The sequence below is a fragment of the Tripterygium wilfordii genome, chromosome 18, assembly GCF_013401445.1.
Source record: "Tripterygium wilfordii isolate XIE 37 chromosome 18, ASM1340144v1, whole genome shotgun sequence".
Classification (NCBI taxonomy): domain Eukaryota; kingdom Viridiplantae; phylum Streptophyta; class Magnoliopsida; order Celastrales; family Celastraceae; genus Tripterygium; species Tripterygium wilfordii.
Window position 1 is genome coordinate 1,693,258 of NC_052249.1, and position 19,943 is coordinate 1,713,200.

General features: G+C 39.2%; 4 protein-coding genes across 11 annotated transcripts; 1 reads left to right on the forward strand and 3 right to left on the reverse strand.

Annotated features, from left to right (window-relative positions):
• Nucleotides 1-338: 338 nt before the first annotated feature.
• Nucleotides 339-2,446, reverse strand: LOC119984555 (trihelix transcription factor ASIL2-like). The gene has a single exon (XM_038828556.1). It carries the CDS (start codon nt 1,722-1,724, stop codon nt 624-626), a length of 1,101 nt encoding a protein of 366 aa, XP_038684484.1. The 5' UTR covers nt 1,725-2,446; the 3' UTR covers nt 339-623.
• Nucleotides 2,447-8,181: 5,735 nt separating this feature from the next.
• LOC119984309 (putative wall-associated receptor kinase-like 11) lies at nt 8,182-10,514 on the forward strand. Its single transcript, XM_038828177.1, has 2 exons — nt 8,182-9,046; nt 9,129-10,514. Exons 1-2 carry the CDS (start codon nt 8,182-8,184, stop codon nt 10,328-10,330), a joined length of 2,067 nt encoding a protein of 688 aa, XP_038684105.1. The 3' UTR covers nt 10,331-10,514.
• A 1,674-nt stretch (nt 10,515-12,188) lies between these two features.
• LOC119983908 (cyclin-U4-1-like) lies at nt 12,189-13,487 on the reverse strand. Its single transcript, XM_038827648.1, has 2 exons — nt 12,986-13,487; nt 12,189-12,680 (listed from the first exon to the last, which is right to left on the reverse strand). The coding sequence occupies exons 1-2, from the start codon at nt 13,318-13,320 to the stop codon at nt 12,398-12,400; spliced, it is 618 nt and encodes a 205-aa protein (XP_038683576.1). The 5' UTR covers nt 13,321-13,487; the 3' UTR covers nt 12,189-12,397.
• A 757-nt stretch (nt 13,488-14,244) lies between these two features.
• LOC119984332 (pentatricopeptide repeat-containing protein At1g02150) lies at nt 14,245-19,070 on the reverse strand. 8 transcript variants are annotated; one of them, XM_038828223.1, is made up of 5 exons: nt 18,656-19,070; nt 16,020-17,803; nt 15,455-15,583; nt 14,701-15,002; nt 14,245-14,626 (listed from the first exon to the last, which is right to left on the reverse strand). In XM_038828223.1, exons 1-2 carry the CDS (start codon nt 19,010-19,012, stop codon nt 16,586-16,588), a joined length of 1,575 nt encoding a protein of 524 aa, XP_038684151.1. In that variant the 5' UTR covers nt 19,013-19,070; the 3' UTR covers nt 14,245-14,626; nt 14,701-15,002; nt 15,455-15,583; nt 16,020-16,585. The 8 variants fall into 8 exon arrangements, with proteins under 8 accessions (XP_038684151.1, XP_038684150.1, XP_038684146.1 ...); XM_038828222.1 differs by having other exon boundaries at nt 15,455-15,682; XM_038828218.1 differs by having other exon boundaries at nt 16,009-17,803.
• Nucleotides 19,071-19,943: the final 873 nt, after the last annotated feature.

A 19,943-nucleotide genomic window follows, 5' to 3' on the forward strand; every position in this document is an offset into this window, starting at 1 on the left:
ACAAAAGGAAACAGTATATTTACTTCCATTGCAAGCCAATGCAAGGGTATACCAACATTGAATATCCTCTAATCCCCAATTCAAGCATCATCATATGAAGAAAGTGGAACTTGATAACACAGCAGTAGAGAAATCATTTTACAGACCAGCGGAAGCAGAAATTGCGAAAAGGCGAGACAACTAGGTTTCAAACTACAAAAGAATTACTACCTTAACAAGGATATGCTAATAATGAAAATCTCTGCAATCAAAAGCAAGCAAGTCGTTAACGTCCCGCCTTTGCAAGATAAAACAAACTTTACCATGATGCCGAAATCCAACTAGCAAACAAGGAATCATTTATGAAACAACTTTACCATGATGCATAAGCAAAATATCACTGAATATGAAACAACTTGGTTCCTCCACATTGAATCAAATTACAAAGATAACATTAAAACTCTTGAGCTATGAATCTAAACAGCAGTCTAAACCTTTCTAAGCTCTAAATCATTCTATATTAGCTCAAGATATAATAGAAATGCCGCATGAAATTGAACTGAACATTAAAACTCTTGAGCTTACATGACTCCATCTTGATAAAAACCAAGCCAGAGAGTGCTAAAGCCAGCACATTTATGTCCTTAAGACTCCGGCAAAGGCATTCTCTTACTTTTCTTCTTATTATCAGACATGGCCTTTGCAAAGGCCTCCACAAGCCGTTGCTGGGATTCGAGAATCATCTCTGTTCGCTTCATCTCCATCTCCATCCGCATAGTCTCAATCTCCCTTGCCATCTCCATCTTCATCTGCTCCATCCTCACAAACCCATCCCCCAACACTTTTACGGCTGCCACCATATCAGCAATTGGATCCTTCTCCTCCTTCTCCTTTCCCCTCTCCCTCTCCCTCTCCCTCTCCCTATTCCTTGCCTTATCATCAAACTCCCTGAAAACCCTAGCCCCAAACCCGGATATAGCATTAGGGTTGTTGTTGCTATTAAAATTAGGGTTCGGGATTGAACTATAGCTGTTATCAATTTTTGCATAAAATTTAGACGGAGCCGGCTGGGCTATACTCACACCAGTGGGTATTCGGAGCCTAAACCCACCTCCAGCAGCTCCACTGCTAGAGCCGGCGACAGCACCATTCCGGTACATCTTGTTCACGCTCCTCATATTATCAGAAACTCTGTTCGCACTGTTATTGAACAACCCGTCTTCATAGTAATCTTGATTGCCATTATCTTCATGATCGCTATCATCGTCTTCATTCTCGTTATCACTACCGGAATTGTAAGTGGGTTTCGCCGATGGACCCTTCTCCATAGCGTCCATACGCTTGAAGTGGACCCAGGACGACGAAAACCTAGAGACAGGCATAGATCTCGCACGCTGGATCTCTGTGCGGTACCGCTTACGCAGCTTCTCCATCTTGTGCCGGCACTGAACGGCAGTCTTGGGAGGCGAAGGAATAGGGCAGCGTCGAGCCACAGCTTCGGCGACCTCCTGCCAGTGGTTAGCCTTCAGATTTCCACGCCGCAGGGTGTACCACTTGTCACGATAGGCATCAATCAGTGCCACGGTCTCATCGTGGGACCAGCAAGGCGGTGGAAGGCGCCGTGGGTTCGTTGACGGAGTCGCCGACGACGGCTGCGGCGGAGCTGGAAGAACCGGAAGCAGTTGAGCGTTGACCGGAAGAGGGGACGTCTCTTGCGGAGAGGATGACGTCGGAGTCGTAGCCATGGCCTAATTCCAAGAGAACCAAAAAAAAGCCCAAAAGGGTAAAACGGGGGATCAGGGAGGAATTGTTGGAGAGACAAAAGGAAGAATCTTGCGATGTAGATGCCGGCCGCGGGTGCAGGATAAGGACGGCGGAGGAGGTTTTTTGATAAACAAAAGGAATAACTCGGTTGTGGTCGGCGGAGGATAAGGGAATCAGCGCACGTTAACTGGGTTGGATAAGGAGAGGTGGAGGATGACGGAGCTGCTTGACAAAGATAAGGAAAGAACTAGATGATTGCGGTGGAGGTAGAATTGGTCCGGGTTGGAATATAAGGTAGGCGGCGCACGATAGCAAAGGAGAAAAAAGAGGGGAAGAGGGAGTGGCGGAGGAGGAGGAGGAGAAGGTGGTGGGGTTGTTGTTGATGTTTGGTGACATCATTGATTGATTGCTAGAGTTGGGTGGGGTTAAAGCGGGTGTGCGGCTGATTTTGAGATCTACAAAAGGATGGATGGATGAGGCCACCACCAGTTAGGTGGGTGTGGGGGTGGTGCAAGGGACAAGGCTAACATGCACCTTGAGTTATGATACATTGATCTGGTGCACATGAAAGACCACTCTTACCATCACCACCGTCCACCATCCGTGATCATAATTATGATGGTCATGATCATCACCGCACAGGGAGGTTTTGGGTGCGGTTAGGTTTGGCATTTTTATGCAGAGTGTTTGGGTGAGGGGTGGTTGGTTGGTTGGTTACTTACTTACGACAGGACAGGAGGAGAAGATGAGGTCTAATTTTCAATTATTTTTTAAATTTAATTTTTGTTTCAAGAATTACACATAATCATATTTTTATGAATGTAAATAGTTTGCGAAAACCATCGAGCAACTCACACATAATCATATTTTTTTGATGAAATTTGATTCATTGAAGCGAAACGACATTATGATGATTTTATATTTTTAAGAGTATTTTGTAATTTTATATTTTACTTTTTTTTAATTCATATTAATGTTATAACGGGTTCTAGCTGTCATTTTATCAAACTAATCAAAACCCTAAAGAATTTTTTCTCAAAATTTTAAATGGATTCCGATGTTTATCATTTTCAATCAAACATATCAGAGATATCATAGTTCAAGCCCAAGCCCATCAAGTAAAGCCCACCATGTTTATAATTTGTGATTTGAATTCTCTCAAACGGCTACTGTCACAATATCTGTACGTGACAGACTGCTCTTGTACTGTATGTTTATAGCCATTAAGCTTGTATACAATATATATAGGTTGTAACTCAATTTATAATTCAATGAAAATTATTTCATCTTCATCCTTTATGGTATCGAAGCTTCGGGAAGACTCCAACGAGTTTAACCTTAGTTCTACCATGGCTACGCTGCCTGCTAACTCTCAGTCTCTTACAACCACCATTGCAGTTCCCCAATCCTCCTCTACTGTAACTGTTCATGCCATTTCAGCCATTCCCTGCAAACTTACTTCATCTAATTTTACTTCATGGAGACTACAAATGTACTCCTTATTGCGAGCCTACAAATTAATGGGATATGTAGACGATACTTATCCATGTCCCCCTTCTCCTGTGCTCACTGAAACTTCGTCCAGCACTGCCTCAGATACTCTGTTTCACACTTGGCAGAGCCAAGATGATTTTATCCTTCATGCCATAGTAGCCTCCATAGATCCAGCAGTTCTTCCTTTGCTCGGTGATGTAAAAACCAGTGCAGCTGCGTGGAGTAAAGTTCACACATTATACGCCAATAGTTCTCGCTCACATGTGCTTCAGCTGAAGTCCCAGCTTTCTCGATGTCAAAAAGGAGGCAAGAGTATGACAGACTATCTACATGAAGTCAGAGGTCTTGCTGATGAGCTCACTTTGATTGATCACCCAGTTTCATCGGACGATCTCACCCTCTATATTCTAGATGGCCTGGGGCAGGAGTATACTGGTATTGTTGGGTCAATTCGTACCCGAGAAACATGTTTTACTTTTGAGGAACTTAAGGACGTGCTCATTGCTCAAGAAAGTTTTCTCAGTCGTATCCATGCAACTCAAGATCTTGCTATGGCCTCTGCCAATTTTCATCAACATCAACCTGGATCTAATAATCAGTCCTCTCACACTAAGGGATCCTCACAATCATGGAACCATTCCAAACATAATTGGTCTGATTCATGTCCACCTCATCATGGAGGTAGAGGCAGGGGTCGTGGCCGTGGTCCCTCAAGACTTGTCTGTCAACTTTGTGACAAACCAGGGCATGCTGCCAATACTTGTAGAAAATTCAAAGTATACTCTCACAGCCCTGTCAATCATGTTTCTGCCTCTGCAAACTATGCCTCTGCTGTACCACATTTCTCATCTCAACAACCATGGTTACTTGACTCTGGTGCAAGCCATAACATGGCTCACGACTATAACAATCTTCAATCTCATACTGATTATGACGGCACCGATGAGGTCAAACTAGGTGATGGTACAGGTTTGGCTATAACTCATATTGGTCACACGAATTTACACACAAACACTCGTCCTATTGCAGTTAACAATATCTTGTGTGTTCCTTCTCTTCAAAAGAATTTACTTTCTGTTCATGAATTAACTAAAAATAACAATGTTTCTGTTGAATTTTTTGCTTTTTCTTGCATTATCAAGGATCAACCCTCTGGACAGATCATGGCTCAAGGCAAATGCAGTGATGGAGTCTACATTTTTGAGCCTAGCCACATCTCTTGTTTTGCTACTACTACCACTACTCCAGGACTTCGCACCACTCTAGATGGCTGGCATTGTCGTTTAGGACATCCCTCTGCTCGTTTATTTACTCAAGTTTTGAAAAGTGCTCAATTGCCCTGTACACAATCTCTATCTACTACATCAATACCGTGTACCTCTTACAAGTTGAATAAATCTCACAAATTACCTTTTGGCATTTCTACTGTTCATAGTGATTCTCCTCTACACGTTGTTTATAGTGACGTCTGGGGTCCTGCACCTGAAATTTCCATTGATGGTTTTCGATACTATGTCATTTTTGTTGATCATTTCACACATTACACATGGTTATTTCCCATCCATCACAAATCTGATGTTCTATCCATTTTTCAACAGTTTAAACGACTTGTCGAAAAACAATTTTGTTCCTCCATTCGCACACTCTATAAGGATAATGGTGGAGAATATCAAGGTCTTAAATCATATCTTCTCCATGCGGGTATTAGCTGGATGCAGTCCCCTCCTCATACACCTCAACATGTTGCTCTAGCGGAGCGCAAACATCGTCACCTTACAGAAACTGCCCGTACTCTTCTTCACACAGCCCATCTGCCATCTAGTTTTTGGAGTTTTGCTTTTCAAACGGCAACCTACCTTATTAACAGGCTACCTATTAAACCTCTAACCTCTACCACTCCCTATCAGCTTCTGTTTAATCAACCTGTTAACTACTTAAAATTGTGTGTTTTTGGTTGTCAATGTTTTCCTTGGCTTCGTCCTTATACTCACAATAAACTTGAACCTCGATCCAAGGCATGTCTATTTGTTGGATATTCAACTTCTCAGAGCTCTTATAAGTGTTTGGATCCCACTACCAACCGTATCTTTTTATCTCGTCATGTTGACTTTAATGAAAAAGTGTTTCCTTCCTATCCTCCCTCTCACCTAACCCCATCATCTTCCGTCTCTATCCCTTCTCCTATTTTTTCCACCTGTCCACCTGCCTCTACAGTTGTTCTCTCAACAACCCCTGCTCCATCTTTACCTCCTGATTTTACTACTCTCTCTAATCTTGAAACTTCTCCATCAGTTGTCTCTCCATCTACTTTGACTGTTGAACCACCACCTACTTTGCCTGTTGCACCACCACCTAGTTTGACTGTTGAACCAACAACACCTATTTCCAATCTCGATACTCTTCCCCCCTCACAGCCTAGACAACACTCCATGACTACCCGCTCTATGAATAATGTCTTCAAGCCTAAGACCCTACATCATACCACCTTGCACCCTCTTCCTGATTCTGCTGAACCCAGTTCTGTGTCTATTGCTTTAGCCAATCCCTTGTGGTATCAAGCCATGCTTAAGGAATATCAAGCACTTCTTCACCATCAAACATGGGATCTTGTTCCTCCTGAACCTGGCTGTCGCCCTATAGGTTCCAAATGGGTCTTCCGTGTTAAATACAAACCTGATGGTACTGTCGATCGGTATAAGGCTCGTTTAGTTGCGCAAGGCTTTGCACAACGTCCTGGCTTAGATTACAATCATACCTTCAGTCCTGTTATTCGTCCTACTACTATTCGTATTGTACTTCATCTTGCTGTTTCTTCAGCCTGGCCTTTAAAGCATCTTGATATCAATAATGCTTTCTTAAATGGTCAACTTCATGAAACTGTTTATATGAAGCAACCTAGGGGTTTTGAAGATTCCACAAATCCTCATCACTTGTGCAAACTCAAAAAGTCCATCTATGGACTCAAACAAGCTCCGCGGGCTTGGTATTTGGCTCTCAAGGACAGCTTACTTCGTCTAGGCTTCGTAAATTCTCTTGCTGATCCCTCTTTATTTATGCTCCATGAAGGAACTAATGTTATGTATATCTTGGTTTATGTGGATGATTTAATCTTAACCAGTTCTAATTCTAACTTGCTTCACAGGATTACCACAGCTCTGGCTACTCAGTTTTCCTTAAAAGATCTTGGTGACTTATCTTATTTTTTGGGTGTTCAGGTTCTTCCCACCTCCACTGGCCTATTCCTCTCCCAGCAAAAGTATATTCGGGATCTCTTGGATAAGGTGGACATGGCTGGTGCCAAGTCAGTCTGCACCCCGTTGCCTTCTCCTCTGACTATTGCGCTTACTGATGGAATTCCCATGCCTGATCCTACTCTCTATCGTCAAGTGATTGGAAGTCTCCAATATTTGAGTCTTACTCGCCCAGATATCTCCTTTGCTGTTAATAGACTTGCTCAGTTCATGAGTACTCCAACAGATAAACATTGGTCCTTGTTAAAACGTCTTCTTCGTTATATCAAAGGCACTTACAATTTTGGCATCGCTATCTCCAAAATTGTCAACCGTGACTTACAAGCATACTCTGACTCTGACTGGGCCGGACATCCTGATGATCGTTCTTCTACTTCTGCATACATTATCTTTCTTGGTTCCACTCCAATTTCCTGGCGATCTCAAAAGCAACGTGCCATTGCCCGATCTTCAACTGAAGCTGAATATCGTGCCTTGGCCTCTACTGCTTCTGAATTGGTTTGGATCAAACATTTGCTACGTGATCTCAAACAACCTATTTCTCGTAAACCTACCATCTACTGTGATAACCAAGGTGCTGTGGCCTTGAGCTTCAATCCTGTGCATCACACTCGTATGAAGCACATTGCTGTTGATATTCATTTTGTGCGTGCTCTTGTCAATGATGGTATACTTTTGGTCCATAAAATTTCAACTATGGATCAGTTGGCTGATCTCCTTACCAAATCTCTCGCTCGTACTCGTTTTGTTACTCTGCGTGACAAGATTGGTGTGTCTCAACAAGACCCTCCATCTTGAGGGAGCGTATCAGAGATATCATAGTTCAAGCCCAAGCCCATCAAGTAAAGCCCACCATGTTTATAATTTGTGATTTGAATTCTCTCAAACGGCTACTGTCACAATATCTGTACGTGACAGATTGCTCTTGTACTGTATGTTTATAGCCGTTAAGCTTGTATACAATATATATAGGTTGTAACTCAATTTATAATTCAATGAAAATTATTTCATCTTCATCCTTTAAAACATTGGTTTGATCTTTTGTTGTTCTATCTATGTTAGGACTCAGGAGGTCCATAAGAAGCCTACAGAAGTCACCATGGATACCTTTTGACTTAGAACTTTTGCAAATGCACAAATAGGATAGTCTTAACTGTAATTTCTGTTTAAATTTTCTTTTCATTCAAATGAGAAGAAGAATATTATTAACACTTGGTATCTTACAAAAAAAAAATACTAAGTCACCATTTATTGTAAATATATATTTTAAGTAATATTTGATGCCTTGTAATTGTTGTTACCAATGTTTTGTATAAAAATATGAAAATAGTTTTCTAAGACTCGTAATTACCAAGTGCATGTTGGACGGAGGGATTCAAGTAGTGTCCCAGATTTATCATGTATAACCAAAACAAATGTGGAGACAAACTCTATTACTCCTCGATCTCATCTCTAAAACAACTCCTTGATCCAGGAAGGAAGGAAAAAAAAAAAAAAAGTTGGAATTGTTTTATTACACACCTGTAATGGAATAGCTTATTATGCAGTCGGCCATGCATAAAGACATGCCAATAGTAAAAACAACTAGCAAACTTGTCATGACATGCATCGAAAACACCTATATAGATTTGTTTGATAATTGAAATGAATCTCAAGTTCCAATATTTTCCGACCGATAAACAAGAAAAGCACCATGGCTACACAATTGGTTTCTCTGGTATGTGTTTTGTTAATGTGGCTTGTTGGTGTATCGGCACAAGCATCACAACCTCGTTCTATGGCAACGCCTGGTTGTCCGTCGAAATGCGGAAACATCACCATACCATTTCCTTTTGGCATTGGAGCAGGTTGTTCATTCAACAACTGGTTCGACATCGATTGCAAAGAAGACCACCAGCCTTTCTTAAAAAGCACTGGCCTGGAGGTTCTCAGTATTTCAGCGGAAGAAAGCAACATTCGCGTAAATCATCCAATATTTTCCGATTGCCAAGTTAATACCAGAACTACTTTCGCAAGTGTAGACTTGGGAGAATCCCCTTTTGAGTACAACGGCACTGTTAATAGATTCACCGGAGTGGGTTGCAACAACTTAATTTCCATGTCGTCGTACTGGGTTGAATCTATTGTTGCAGGTTGCGTGTCAATGTGCGAAAATTATGAATATCCTCTGAGTACTACTTCTAGTTGTTTAGGCATCAACTGCTGCCAGACCGGAATCCCTTCATTACTCAAGGCGTTTAATGTTAGTTTGTCTACAATGAGAAACGACTCCATGGGAGCTGGTTGCAGATATGGTTTTCTGGTAGACCAGCAATGGATTGACTCTTCCAAATCTAATATTTGGGAAATAGTTCATAACATGACACACGTTCCGGTGCTTCTTGATTGGGGGATGAATTTCTATTTTCTGCCAATAAACGAAACGATTCCAAGTTATAATAATTCAACCACCCAATGCAACTCCACTCTCAGCAGACAAATTCCTTCTTTAATGCTCTTTCAATGTCGCTGCAATCACGGCTACCAGGGAAATCCCTATCTTCATGAAGGATGTCAAGGTACACTAGTTCTCTCTTGCTCAAGCTGATAAGAGGATCGTGAATTCTTCGTTTACAAAATATGTTCTGTTAAATCTTTCAGATGTAGATGAATGTCAATCCCCACAACATGGTGTCTGTCCGTCGCCAATGATTTGCGAAAACCGTCCAGGAACTTACATTTGTTACCTCTCCGAGCGCAGAAAACACTTGATTTTATCAGCTATTGTAGGGGGACTTGGGTTAGCAATATTTACCCTCTCTCTGCTGTGGTGGCTACATAGATTACTTACAAAACGAAAGATTAAGAAGCTTAAAGAGAAGAACTTCAAGCGAAATGGAGGTTTACTTTTACAGCAACAACTATCGTCTAATGAAGTCAATGTTGATAAGATCAGAATATTCAATTCGAGAGAGTTAGAGAAGGCTACTGACAACTTCAGAATACTCGGTTCGGGAGGGCAAGGGTTTGTTTACAAGGGAATGCTGGCTGATGGAAAAATAGTGGCGGTGAAGAAGTCGAAATTAATTGATGAAAGAAAGGTGAAACAGTTCATTAACGAGGTTGTCATACTTTCACAAATCCGTCATAGGAATGTGGTTAAGCTATTGGGGTGTTGCCTGGAAACAGAAGTTCCTTTACTGGTTTATGAGTTCATCCCAAATGGGACACTTTATCAGTACTTGCATTCCGAACAGAACGAGGAATTTCCGCTCACTTGGGAAATGCGCTTACAGATTGCCACAGATGTTGCAGGAGCTCTTTCTTACCTTCACTCATCTGCATCTTTACCCATTTACCACAGAGATATCAAGTCTTCAAATATTCTCTTGGATGAGAGGTATAAAGCCAAGATCGCGGATTTTGGTGCTTCAAGATCAATTGACATTGACCAAACTCATCTCACTACTCGAGTACAAGGTACTTTTGGTTACTTGGATCCTGAGTTTTTTCAATCAAGCCATTTCACTGAGAAGAGCGATGTTTATAGTTTTGGGGTAGTTCTTGTTGAACTCCTAACAGGAAAGAAACCAATCACCTCAACATTGGAAGAAACACAAGGTTTAGCTTCGTTATTTGTGATATCAATGGAAGACAATAATGTCTTCGATATTCTGGATACTCAAGTTTTGGGGCATTCTAGCAAGGAACAAGTTATGGCAGTTGCTAACCTTGCAAAAAGATGCTTGAACCTAAATGGGAAGAACAGACCAGCAATGAAAGAGGTCGTGCAACATTTGGAAAGTTTCAGAATGTCACAAACGGGTTCAATCATTCTACAAGATAATGAAGAGCAGCTTTAGGACATAGGAACTGATCAAACAACAAGGACATGGGAGGAGTTTCTTTGTTCAAGTACAGAATCATATCCAGAAACTAGTTCTTTAGGCATTGATGCCATTTATTAGGAGTTGGAAGATTTTTATTATGCATGCATATACTTATTACCTGTGTGTAATGGAAATGTGGTACTGTCAATTTCTTGTCATCCAATCAGGCATTGAAAACACCGACATTTCCTATGTTCTGATAGTTGAAAAGACACTATCCGAGTTTCAATCAGACACTTTGTCTCACGGAGGCATCGAAAACCAATTCTAATGGAGTTGAAGACGCAGACCCTCTAGAGATTGAAGACGTTGTTCGCAACAACATCATTAGCCTATTTTTATTTCCAAAGCGATGAAGTTGTTCGAAACAACATAATTGTGAAAGAAAACAAATCGTAAGTGACGCTGTTTGCAACTGCGTCCAGTGCTATTTTGGTAAAAAGAAAAAGAGATCAAGTGCTATTTGTCATAAAGAATTAACTATCCGCTTGTGCTGATTCAGTCGATGAGGTAACACCTCAGTAAGAGACTTGATATTGCTGTGAAGAACAACCAGTAGGAAGCCTTTATCATCTTGCCAAAGCATCTCCAGCAGTTCAACAAGTTGGATGTCTTCTTACAGAAGCAGATCACTATGGCAACGCCATCCTGCACAGTACAGATTTCATTGGCCGAAGGTACTCTTTTTTTTTTTAAAACAGAAAATGGCGTCATACAAATTTGTCATTTGGACATTCAATATGGGCTTAAACTTGGGCCGTTAAGCCCATGTGCACAGTAATTTCTCACCTAACGACAGAGTAAGTTGGATCAAAACCCAACGCGTGCTCAAAAGTGTATTGCTCTCAATGTAAATATGAAGGTATTTGTTCTGCATCTTTCTTACAATTATTGTTTTCAGATCCTCCTTTATTTTTTAGTGCAGCTAGAGACCACGATTACAGGTTTACGACTTGTTCAATGGAGATTTCACAAGCAAGAGAGTGCTAGAAATGAATACAAAGGCTTGGAAGCTCTTGACTTTCTGCAACTTTGCCAAAACCAAAGCATGCAAAAGAGGATTTCAGGAAATCCTTACAAGAAAAGGAGCTGTAAAGGCAAGTTGTAAGCTTAACTTGGCAGGAATCCAGCAAGCAAGAAGTACTGTGTGTTCATAATTGAATTGCCAGTCAGGACTCAGCACATGAAATTTTTTTTTTTTTTTTTGTAGGGTGAACCTACCCAGCTGTCTACCGGACAACTAACTAGTTAACCCCGAGCCACATGAAATACCCCGTAATCTCATGGACCAGTTGAGACCATTCATGAGTGTAATCAAACTTTTGAAGCATATTATAGTAGATAAAAATAAATAAAACATTGAAGGATGATTGTTGGTCTATCTTGTCTCAATGTCTTTCCTTAATCAAGACCTTAAATTCTGGTTTGGCAATATCAAAACCATTGTGATTGTGTTTTCAGTTTATAATTCACAACTCCCTGTCTGTCTTCTTTCATTGTCTTTACATGGAGAAATCAACAATAATTACACACCGACAACAAGATAGTACCACTTTTTTGGTACCTCCCATTCATCTCTTACCCACCACTCATATATTCCTCTACATGTAGTGGATTCCCTAATGGGGATAAGCACAAAAATGAACCAAAAGAAGTTCCACACAATTTTAATGATCTAGACTTCACATTGGCCAATCCATACAAAGAAAAGATTTCCACATTAGCCAGACTGTAAAGAACATACACCCATCTGTACATACCACAAAGCCCAAAAGGGGTCAACCAAAAAAAATAAATTGGACCCAGAAATCAAAATGAATTTTTTTCACTACCCAACTAAATTAACAGCAGTTTTACGGACCTAGTGTTTGTTTTTTGTCCCAACCTCTCCCGAATGCTGAGATAGATGTACACAAGTTCATATAAATCATATGAGGCATGTGGAGACCATGATTTTACATGAATGATGTGCGTTTATCTCAACATTTGAGATAATTTAAAATAAAAGAAAACATTGAGATCTTTAGCAGTTTTGCTAAATTAAACTGTTACTTCTTGTTGTTGCTGCTTTTGATGGGAGGATTCTTCTTCATTGAAACACAAGTGTAGTTTTGGTGATCTCATTAGAGAAGAGTCTCCAGCTGAAGTGACAGGAGGTTGCATCATCACCATCTCTTTTTGGAGGTAGGAACAGTAGATGTAGAATGTGTTTGGAGTAATATTTAAGTTGAAGCCTAGCCCAAACAAGAAATCTAGTTCAAGATAGTTCATCTCTGTTGTGCTGATTCCTCCAACTTTTGCATAGTAGGCATTATTATAATACCTGAAAAAAAATAGTTCATCAAACAAGGAATATTAATAAGGTAATTTTCAAAAAGAAAAACAAGGTAAAAATGATCTTTCTATTATAATATTTACCATAAAATAGGTGTTTCTAACTATTTGTTGTTAATTAAACAGTGCTGACAATCATTGTTTCTTTGACATTTACAGGCTTATTTTAAATGAGAAAACTTGGAAAAGTTCCAATCCAAGAAAAATAATTGAGAACCCATTAAAGCAAACTTCAAGAAAAATGAAGACCCATCTAGGAAAATCAATTTCAAGAAAACTTTGAATCCTACTTACATATCATCCATGAATTTGGCAGCAACCATGACACTTGTGATGAGCAATCGATGAACATTGAAAGAGTTGATGGGCAGATAGGGTTGACTCTGAGCGAACCGATCAAGGTAAACATAGGCAACAATGAAGCAAGAAGGACTGCAATTTGCGTACTTTAAGATTCTGTCAAGGTAGGTCTGGATTGATATGGATGGCCTAGTTAGGCCATGGAAGACTGAGATTTTCTGGGGCTGGAATTTACGGTTGAGATCGTTCGATTCCGCTAGTCTTTGGAGCTGAGAAGAGAGGAATGTAATCAATTTGGACATCGCATTTGGGCTCTCTAGCTCTGCCATTGATGACCAAAGTTTTGTGCTTTGAAAGAAAGAACAGGTGAAGGTGGTAGTAATACTAGTAGACAGGTATTTTTATAGGTAAGAAACTCAGAACACCCTCAAGAATTTGAATTATGACCTTCATGTCCCTTTTTGAGTTTTGTGCTAATGATTATTAATTTTGCTATTCAAAACTTAATTTGCGTTTAGAGGGAAAGTATTTAATGGTCCAAATACACCATGATGTGGTGCATGCACCAAAACTAATGACAAAGTGTTAATTCACAGGCGATTGATGCATTTTTTAAATTTAAATTGCAAACTATCCATCTCAATTCTCAACTACTCATGTATTGTCACCAACCACCTATGAATTGACATCATTCCATTGATTATGATACACCACATCATCATATGACATGACATGCCAGAATCATTTGAAAAATCTCTCCACAAAAATGGGTTTCAGTGGGGATTGAATTCTCTCTCTCTTTTTTTTTCTTTGTGGATGTTTTTAATTTTTCGGCATTGGGTGATCATGGGCATTGCCATACCCATCATGTGATTACATGTGAGAAGAACCTCTCATTTTAACTTTAGAAGGTACCCACTTCCTTTTTTTACTTCTTTGTCTTTTTGAGATCTTGCATGTGTTTTGATTCCCATAGATAGTTGGTTGACATTAGCCAGATTTGTTGTGTTGTGTCCAAGCATGGACAGAATCATGAGGAGTTAGGCTTCAAGTCCTTGGGGGTTTTTTTGGTCATTTGAACATGACACAAACAAAAGGTATGCTTTAGCAATCACTAAGATGGAAGTATATGAGGATTCTGCATACTTTTGGTCCCCAAATTCAAAAGCACAATAAGATCCCATTAGAGGACCATGATCTATCCAAACATTTGGCTAGTTTAAGCAATGCACTTATTGTGTCTAAGATTTGAGTTTTACAAGTTCAAACCAGAAAAACAGCATTTCTAGTTATGCAAGTAAAATTACACACAAAGTAAAAAAGCACTCATATAACCAATTTGTAGGGAACAGAAGAATTACTTGTACAGCAATACTTCTTAGGTGTCCTCAAGTTTCTTAGCCAAGGTTAACTAGATATACTCGACTTGGTAGTATCCAAATTCAAATCCGAGCTGGGAATCTTTGAAAAATAGTAATCTGCCAAGCTGGAGGCATGTTTACTCACTGGAGTGAAAGAAGAGCAAAGCATGCATTTCTTAGGGGTCAATAGTGTCTTAAAGAACTCTCAAACTCTAAAGCCCGTCTGTTTCAAGTGTCTTCTCCAACCCATGTGATGTCCCATGTGAACAATCTCCTGTAATAGCCAACCACAAAAAAATTGATTTAATTAAAAAAATCTAAAATACAGAGCAAATTGTGAGTATAGACCATCAAACTTGTTCTTTTCTCTTCAATGCATGCAAGTGGGTGTTCCTGTATCTTCAAAATATTGACACTTTACAGTACAGTACTTAATTTCTTCAGCAATAAACAAAAATGAATAGTACAACACAATAATTGGACAAGAATCTAGGGTTTTTTTACCAATCAAGCTGTGACAGAAGAGATATGGCCATCAAAGCCTTTTGGATTTGTTGGGTTGTGGAGCACATGTTCTTGGCTACCTGGTGATATTTTCTTGATCTTCTGTCAAGCTGATGTTGTCACCGACTGCTTTGTCTGTCAAGTAGCTGATCAAGAAGGAAAAACTTATTAGTAAGAATGCTTGTAGTCAAGATGTCAGTTTTAAGAAGTTATCATCAGTCATTGTACATGAAAGGCTAATATTTAAGGGGCCAAAATTCAAGCCACATGAGAAAGTGAGTCTTGCAATGACAAAATATTGAAGTAATGAATTCAAGGACCACTAGTGGTTTTCTGTCCACTTCGAAGCAACAAATCAGGCTGTTTATAGACTGCTTTAAATGAAATGGACTTCTGTGTTCGTATTGCCAACTGCATAACCAGCCAAGTTTTCAGGTCGCACCTTAATATAGCATAAAAGTAGGCACATTAACTAAAGTGAAAGGGGCTATTACCCATTGAGATTCAAGTCTAGTTACATCAATTCAATAAAGCATTAAAGTCTAGACCAAACTCAATAGGGTTGATTATAGAAGTACTCTAGCGACGGTAAACATACCTGTAAACAGTTCAGCAACATAGCCTTCATCGGTCCTGAAGATAATTTTAAAAAAGGGCTATTACCCATTGAGATTCATGTCACCAAAGTAAGTAGATGCCTTCATAGAAGATTCTCCTGTATACAAATCTGCCAAAGAAAGACAGTTATGACTACAAATCCTTTGGAGGCGCTAGCTGAACGAACAAGTGACTTGAGAGAAAAACGAAGCGAAAGGCGACAATGCATCTGCAACATCATACCTCTATTTAGAGCAGTGAAAGATTGCCATCAATATTGACAATTATTGAGAAGAATAAATTAAGAATTACTGATTCTTGCCCTAGTATTTAAACAATCCCCTGCGGCTTTTAAAATAATTCTCAAATTTTACGCTCAAGCAAAAAATGGAAGGGTAGAAACAGAGGAGTTGAAAAGAGAATTTTCAACCTAGGAGAATACAAATCAATCCAGGATCTGGTAATAATGTAACATGATATGAATCATTTCACAATGCATGAAGCTTGCAATTTCGTGGCTCAAAGTACTAGACAAAAGTTTATGAAAACTTATACCAAGCCCATACAGGAGAAAATAAGAAAGCTAGCAGTTGCATCAGTTCCAAGGGTATTCTCCTGCAAGGCAATGCCTTTTATATTAGCAAGCATGTGATGCATAGCAACCACAGAGAACCTCCATTTTCTGCGTAACAATTAGCAGACAACAGTGATTAAAAGCTGATAGGAACCCACAGACGATAATGAGAAAATCAAACTGATATTACTAAATGAAACTAGAATTACAGAGACAATTAAAGGAAAATGTGCAACCCTAGCTTTCAAGGAGCATAGGACCTCCCAATTTCACCAAACTCTCAAAACCTAATTCCCCTACTCTGGCTACCACCCCTAAGCTACAGAAAATACTAGAATAATAGCTTGCACCAATAATAGTAACACAACAAGTGTTCCTCTTCATCTCAGCCACGAGTCCCTTTTTTTGCTTACTGTCCCTCTTCTTGGATATTTTAGTAACAGGTCTATCAAAAGCTCATAATACTTTCAAGGTTAAGGAAAAGCCACTTGGCAGAAAGTTTTTCTGCACTTAGGGTCCAGACAAAATTGTCCAATGCAAAGACAGAACCACAAGCTTTCAAATACTACCCTGCCCCTGATTGAGAAGCACCTCCTCATTCTCAATTTCATCATTGTCATTATCAGTTTCGCCGTTCACTATAGATACTTTATTGCCAATGAGAGCTCCATCAAACGAACCAACATGTGATTGCCTCATCAATTCAACCAAGGCCTCCTTACTTTCCATGTCAGCTTCATCCTCGCAGAGCTTGAAGAAGGCAGCAATGCTGGCAGGCTTTGCCTTCCATTTGTTTGATCCTACAGCTGCATAGGCTTCCTTCCAGCAAGACAAAGCCTCAGAAATTCTTCTCTCTCCAGTATGACCTTCAGCAAGTATTTCCCATGTAATGGAGTTTGGCTTTCCTCCCATTTCAAGCATTTCATTGAAAATACTCTCAGCTCTATCCAGATTTCCATCTTTCACGTGCCAACTCATTAGTAGATTTGCGATTCTAGGGTCGAAAGCTGACTTCACGGCCAGCCACTCCTCATAAATCTTTTCTGCTCCCTCAGCATCCCCAACCCTGATGAGAGAAGAAATCATTCCATGATATCCCATATTTGGAACACTAAGAAAAATTGTTTTATAAATATTCCACACCCGATAAATCTCATCTTTGTTGCCAACACTACCATATAAACTTAAGAGGTAGTGATAAGGTATCCTATCTCGACCTGTGATTCTACTTTCAACCTTCTTTAAGCAATCCAGAGCTTTGTCAAGCTGTCCCAGCTTAATATACACGGTAGCCATTGTGCTGAATGTTGTCCAGTTGGGATTAATGGTCCTGTCCTGTTTCATCTGCTCAAATACATGTTCCATTCTTTCCGCAGATCCTTGTGATCCACAAGATGATAACCAGATATTATAAGAATATGTGTCCAATTGTATGTTTTTCTGCATCATCTCTGAAACTATGGATTCAACTTTATCATGCTCCTTCAGGTTCATATACAGAGTCATCATCACATTGAATGGAAGATGGTGGGTGGCATAACCTTTACTTCTCATGTCATCAAATAAAGATTCTGCCTTCTCTCGGATAGTAGCCCGTACGTATGCATTCAGAAGAGCCCCATATATCCTCTTATCCTTCAAAGAATCATGAAGCCTAGTGAAAAAATCTTCTGCACTAGAAACTCCATGCACTTTGGCAATCAGGTCTAACTGAATTGCGGCATCACTGCTAGAGAATCTAAATCTCTCACCTCTGTTGTTCATCCACTCGTACACCTGCGGAATCAAATGATCTTTCAGAACTGATAATAAGTCAGGAAAGAGTCAACACAACTTCAAAAGGACTAACCATATGTTAAAAACTTAAAATATATCACCTGCTTCAACATAAAAGAAACAAAACATGCAACCTATTAAATAAACAATATCATGCATTTATGCACTAATTATATAACGAAAGACTAATACCTACGGAAATATGGCTTTGGACTAAACTATTTTGCTGTCAATTTTGACCTCAAAAAATGTCCATAACAATTTCCAAAGGTTAAAAAGCATCATATTCCCTCATTTAGGCATTTCTATGTCAATTGCATAGGTAGGGGCTCGAGCTTGAAGTTTATCCTCTTTTTCTACTCCACTGATGTGATCTTGGTCCTCATCACTTGACAACATCGGGTTTGAACATAAATGATTATCCAATCCTTAACTGAAAAATACTCTCCTGAAAATAAAACAGCTCTCTCGCGACATTGGCACGGATTCAATTATCAAACAAGGTGAGCTCCAGTACATAACCCAATAAGAGAAAGGGTTGTTACTAGATATCCAATAAAGCAAGTTTTATCTGCACCTAAAACCCAAAGTTCAACTGCTTGAAAGAACAAGCTACAAATTTAATGGCTTCAAAAAACACTAACAAATGCTCATTAGACTTAGACAACATGCTAAAATGTCGAACAACAAGCAAGAGTAGCATTTCATTGATTCCTGAGAAAAATATCAAACATCAATAAAAAAAAACAGACCCATATAACAAAGCACCAAAGACCCCTCATCAACGTAGTTAACAGCCAATAGCATATAAAACAAAAGGCCCACAAGTGAAAAGATGAGCGTTTCGTTGACCTCAAGAGCATGTTCGTGGCGTTTGTACTTCCTCAACTCCTTGACCACCCTGCAAAGCTCCCATTTGGAGAGCATCTGGCCTTCTTTCTCCCACTGGTTCAACACACTAGCAGCACCCAGTTCAGGTTTCTCCATGAGAGAGATTCTTTTGTACACAGCGTTCCATTTGATCGCGGGTCTCCTCTCATAGTCCATAGTGCCATAGCTATGGATTTGTGAAATTGAGCATGTCACTGTGACCTGGGATTTACGGAAACTCAGTGTTTTGGGACGATTAAAACGGGGAATTATAGAGTATGCTTGGGTTGATGAGAGAGACACCTTGGTGTGGTGGTGAAGAGAAGGTTGGAGAAGCATTCTTGCTAGGGTTTTGCAGAGAGCGCCCTCAGTGAAGCAAGTAATAGTTCGCCAGTGTTTTGGGATAAAGTACGTGAAATTACCATAAGGTCGGGGGTTGCTAAAATTTTGTAAGTTTTGTGTTCAAGATTGTCCGTAATTTTATGAAAATACGTATAAACACCCCTAGAGTTTGGATTTGTTCTTTAAACATCCCTCTATGAATTTATATATCCATTTTTTATTTGATAAATGGAAGCTAATGTTACTGTTTATACTTCATAGAATACTGCCCACAATTTTATAAAAATTACCCATTCTTTTGAATATATTATTGCATAGAATAACAATTAGTGTTCTCTAGATCTCAATTTTTCATTTTTTTTTTAGTATATGTTGTTAAATCTTTGATATTTTTTTATAATTTAAATATAAACTATGATCACGCATTAAGTTTTAACCCAATTTACATCATGTCATCAGGTGAAAAATTATGTGTTCGTATAAACTCATACCAAATAGTGTCTTTCTCGATTTTAGAAGAAAACTAGTTGCATGCCCGCGCTTCGCGCGGCACATATTTTGATTGGAAAATAAATACGTGTGAAATTTTTTCGATACTTTATTAACATGAAGAGCAATAGAGCTTTAATGGTAGAAAATAAAGATGATTATGAGATGGAGATAAAATATGTACAATACCTGTTTTTTAATTTGTTAAGAAAAAATTTTTCTAATAAGGTGTAAGAAATTTGATGCATAAGGAATAAGTATGCTAAGAGTTTATCAATTTTTATTTGCGTCGCTAGTATCTACAAAGTGTTATAGGTCACCAAATACATGTTTATGAGACAATATTGTATGGTTAGTACAACAATCTTTACAAAGTGACATTTAATATCGAGAAATACAATGTAGCATAAGTAGTATTTTTAAAATTATATTTTTGGAA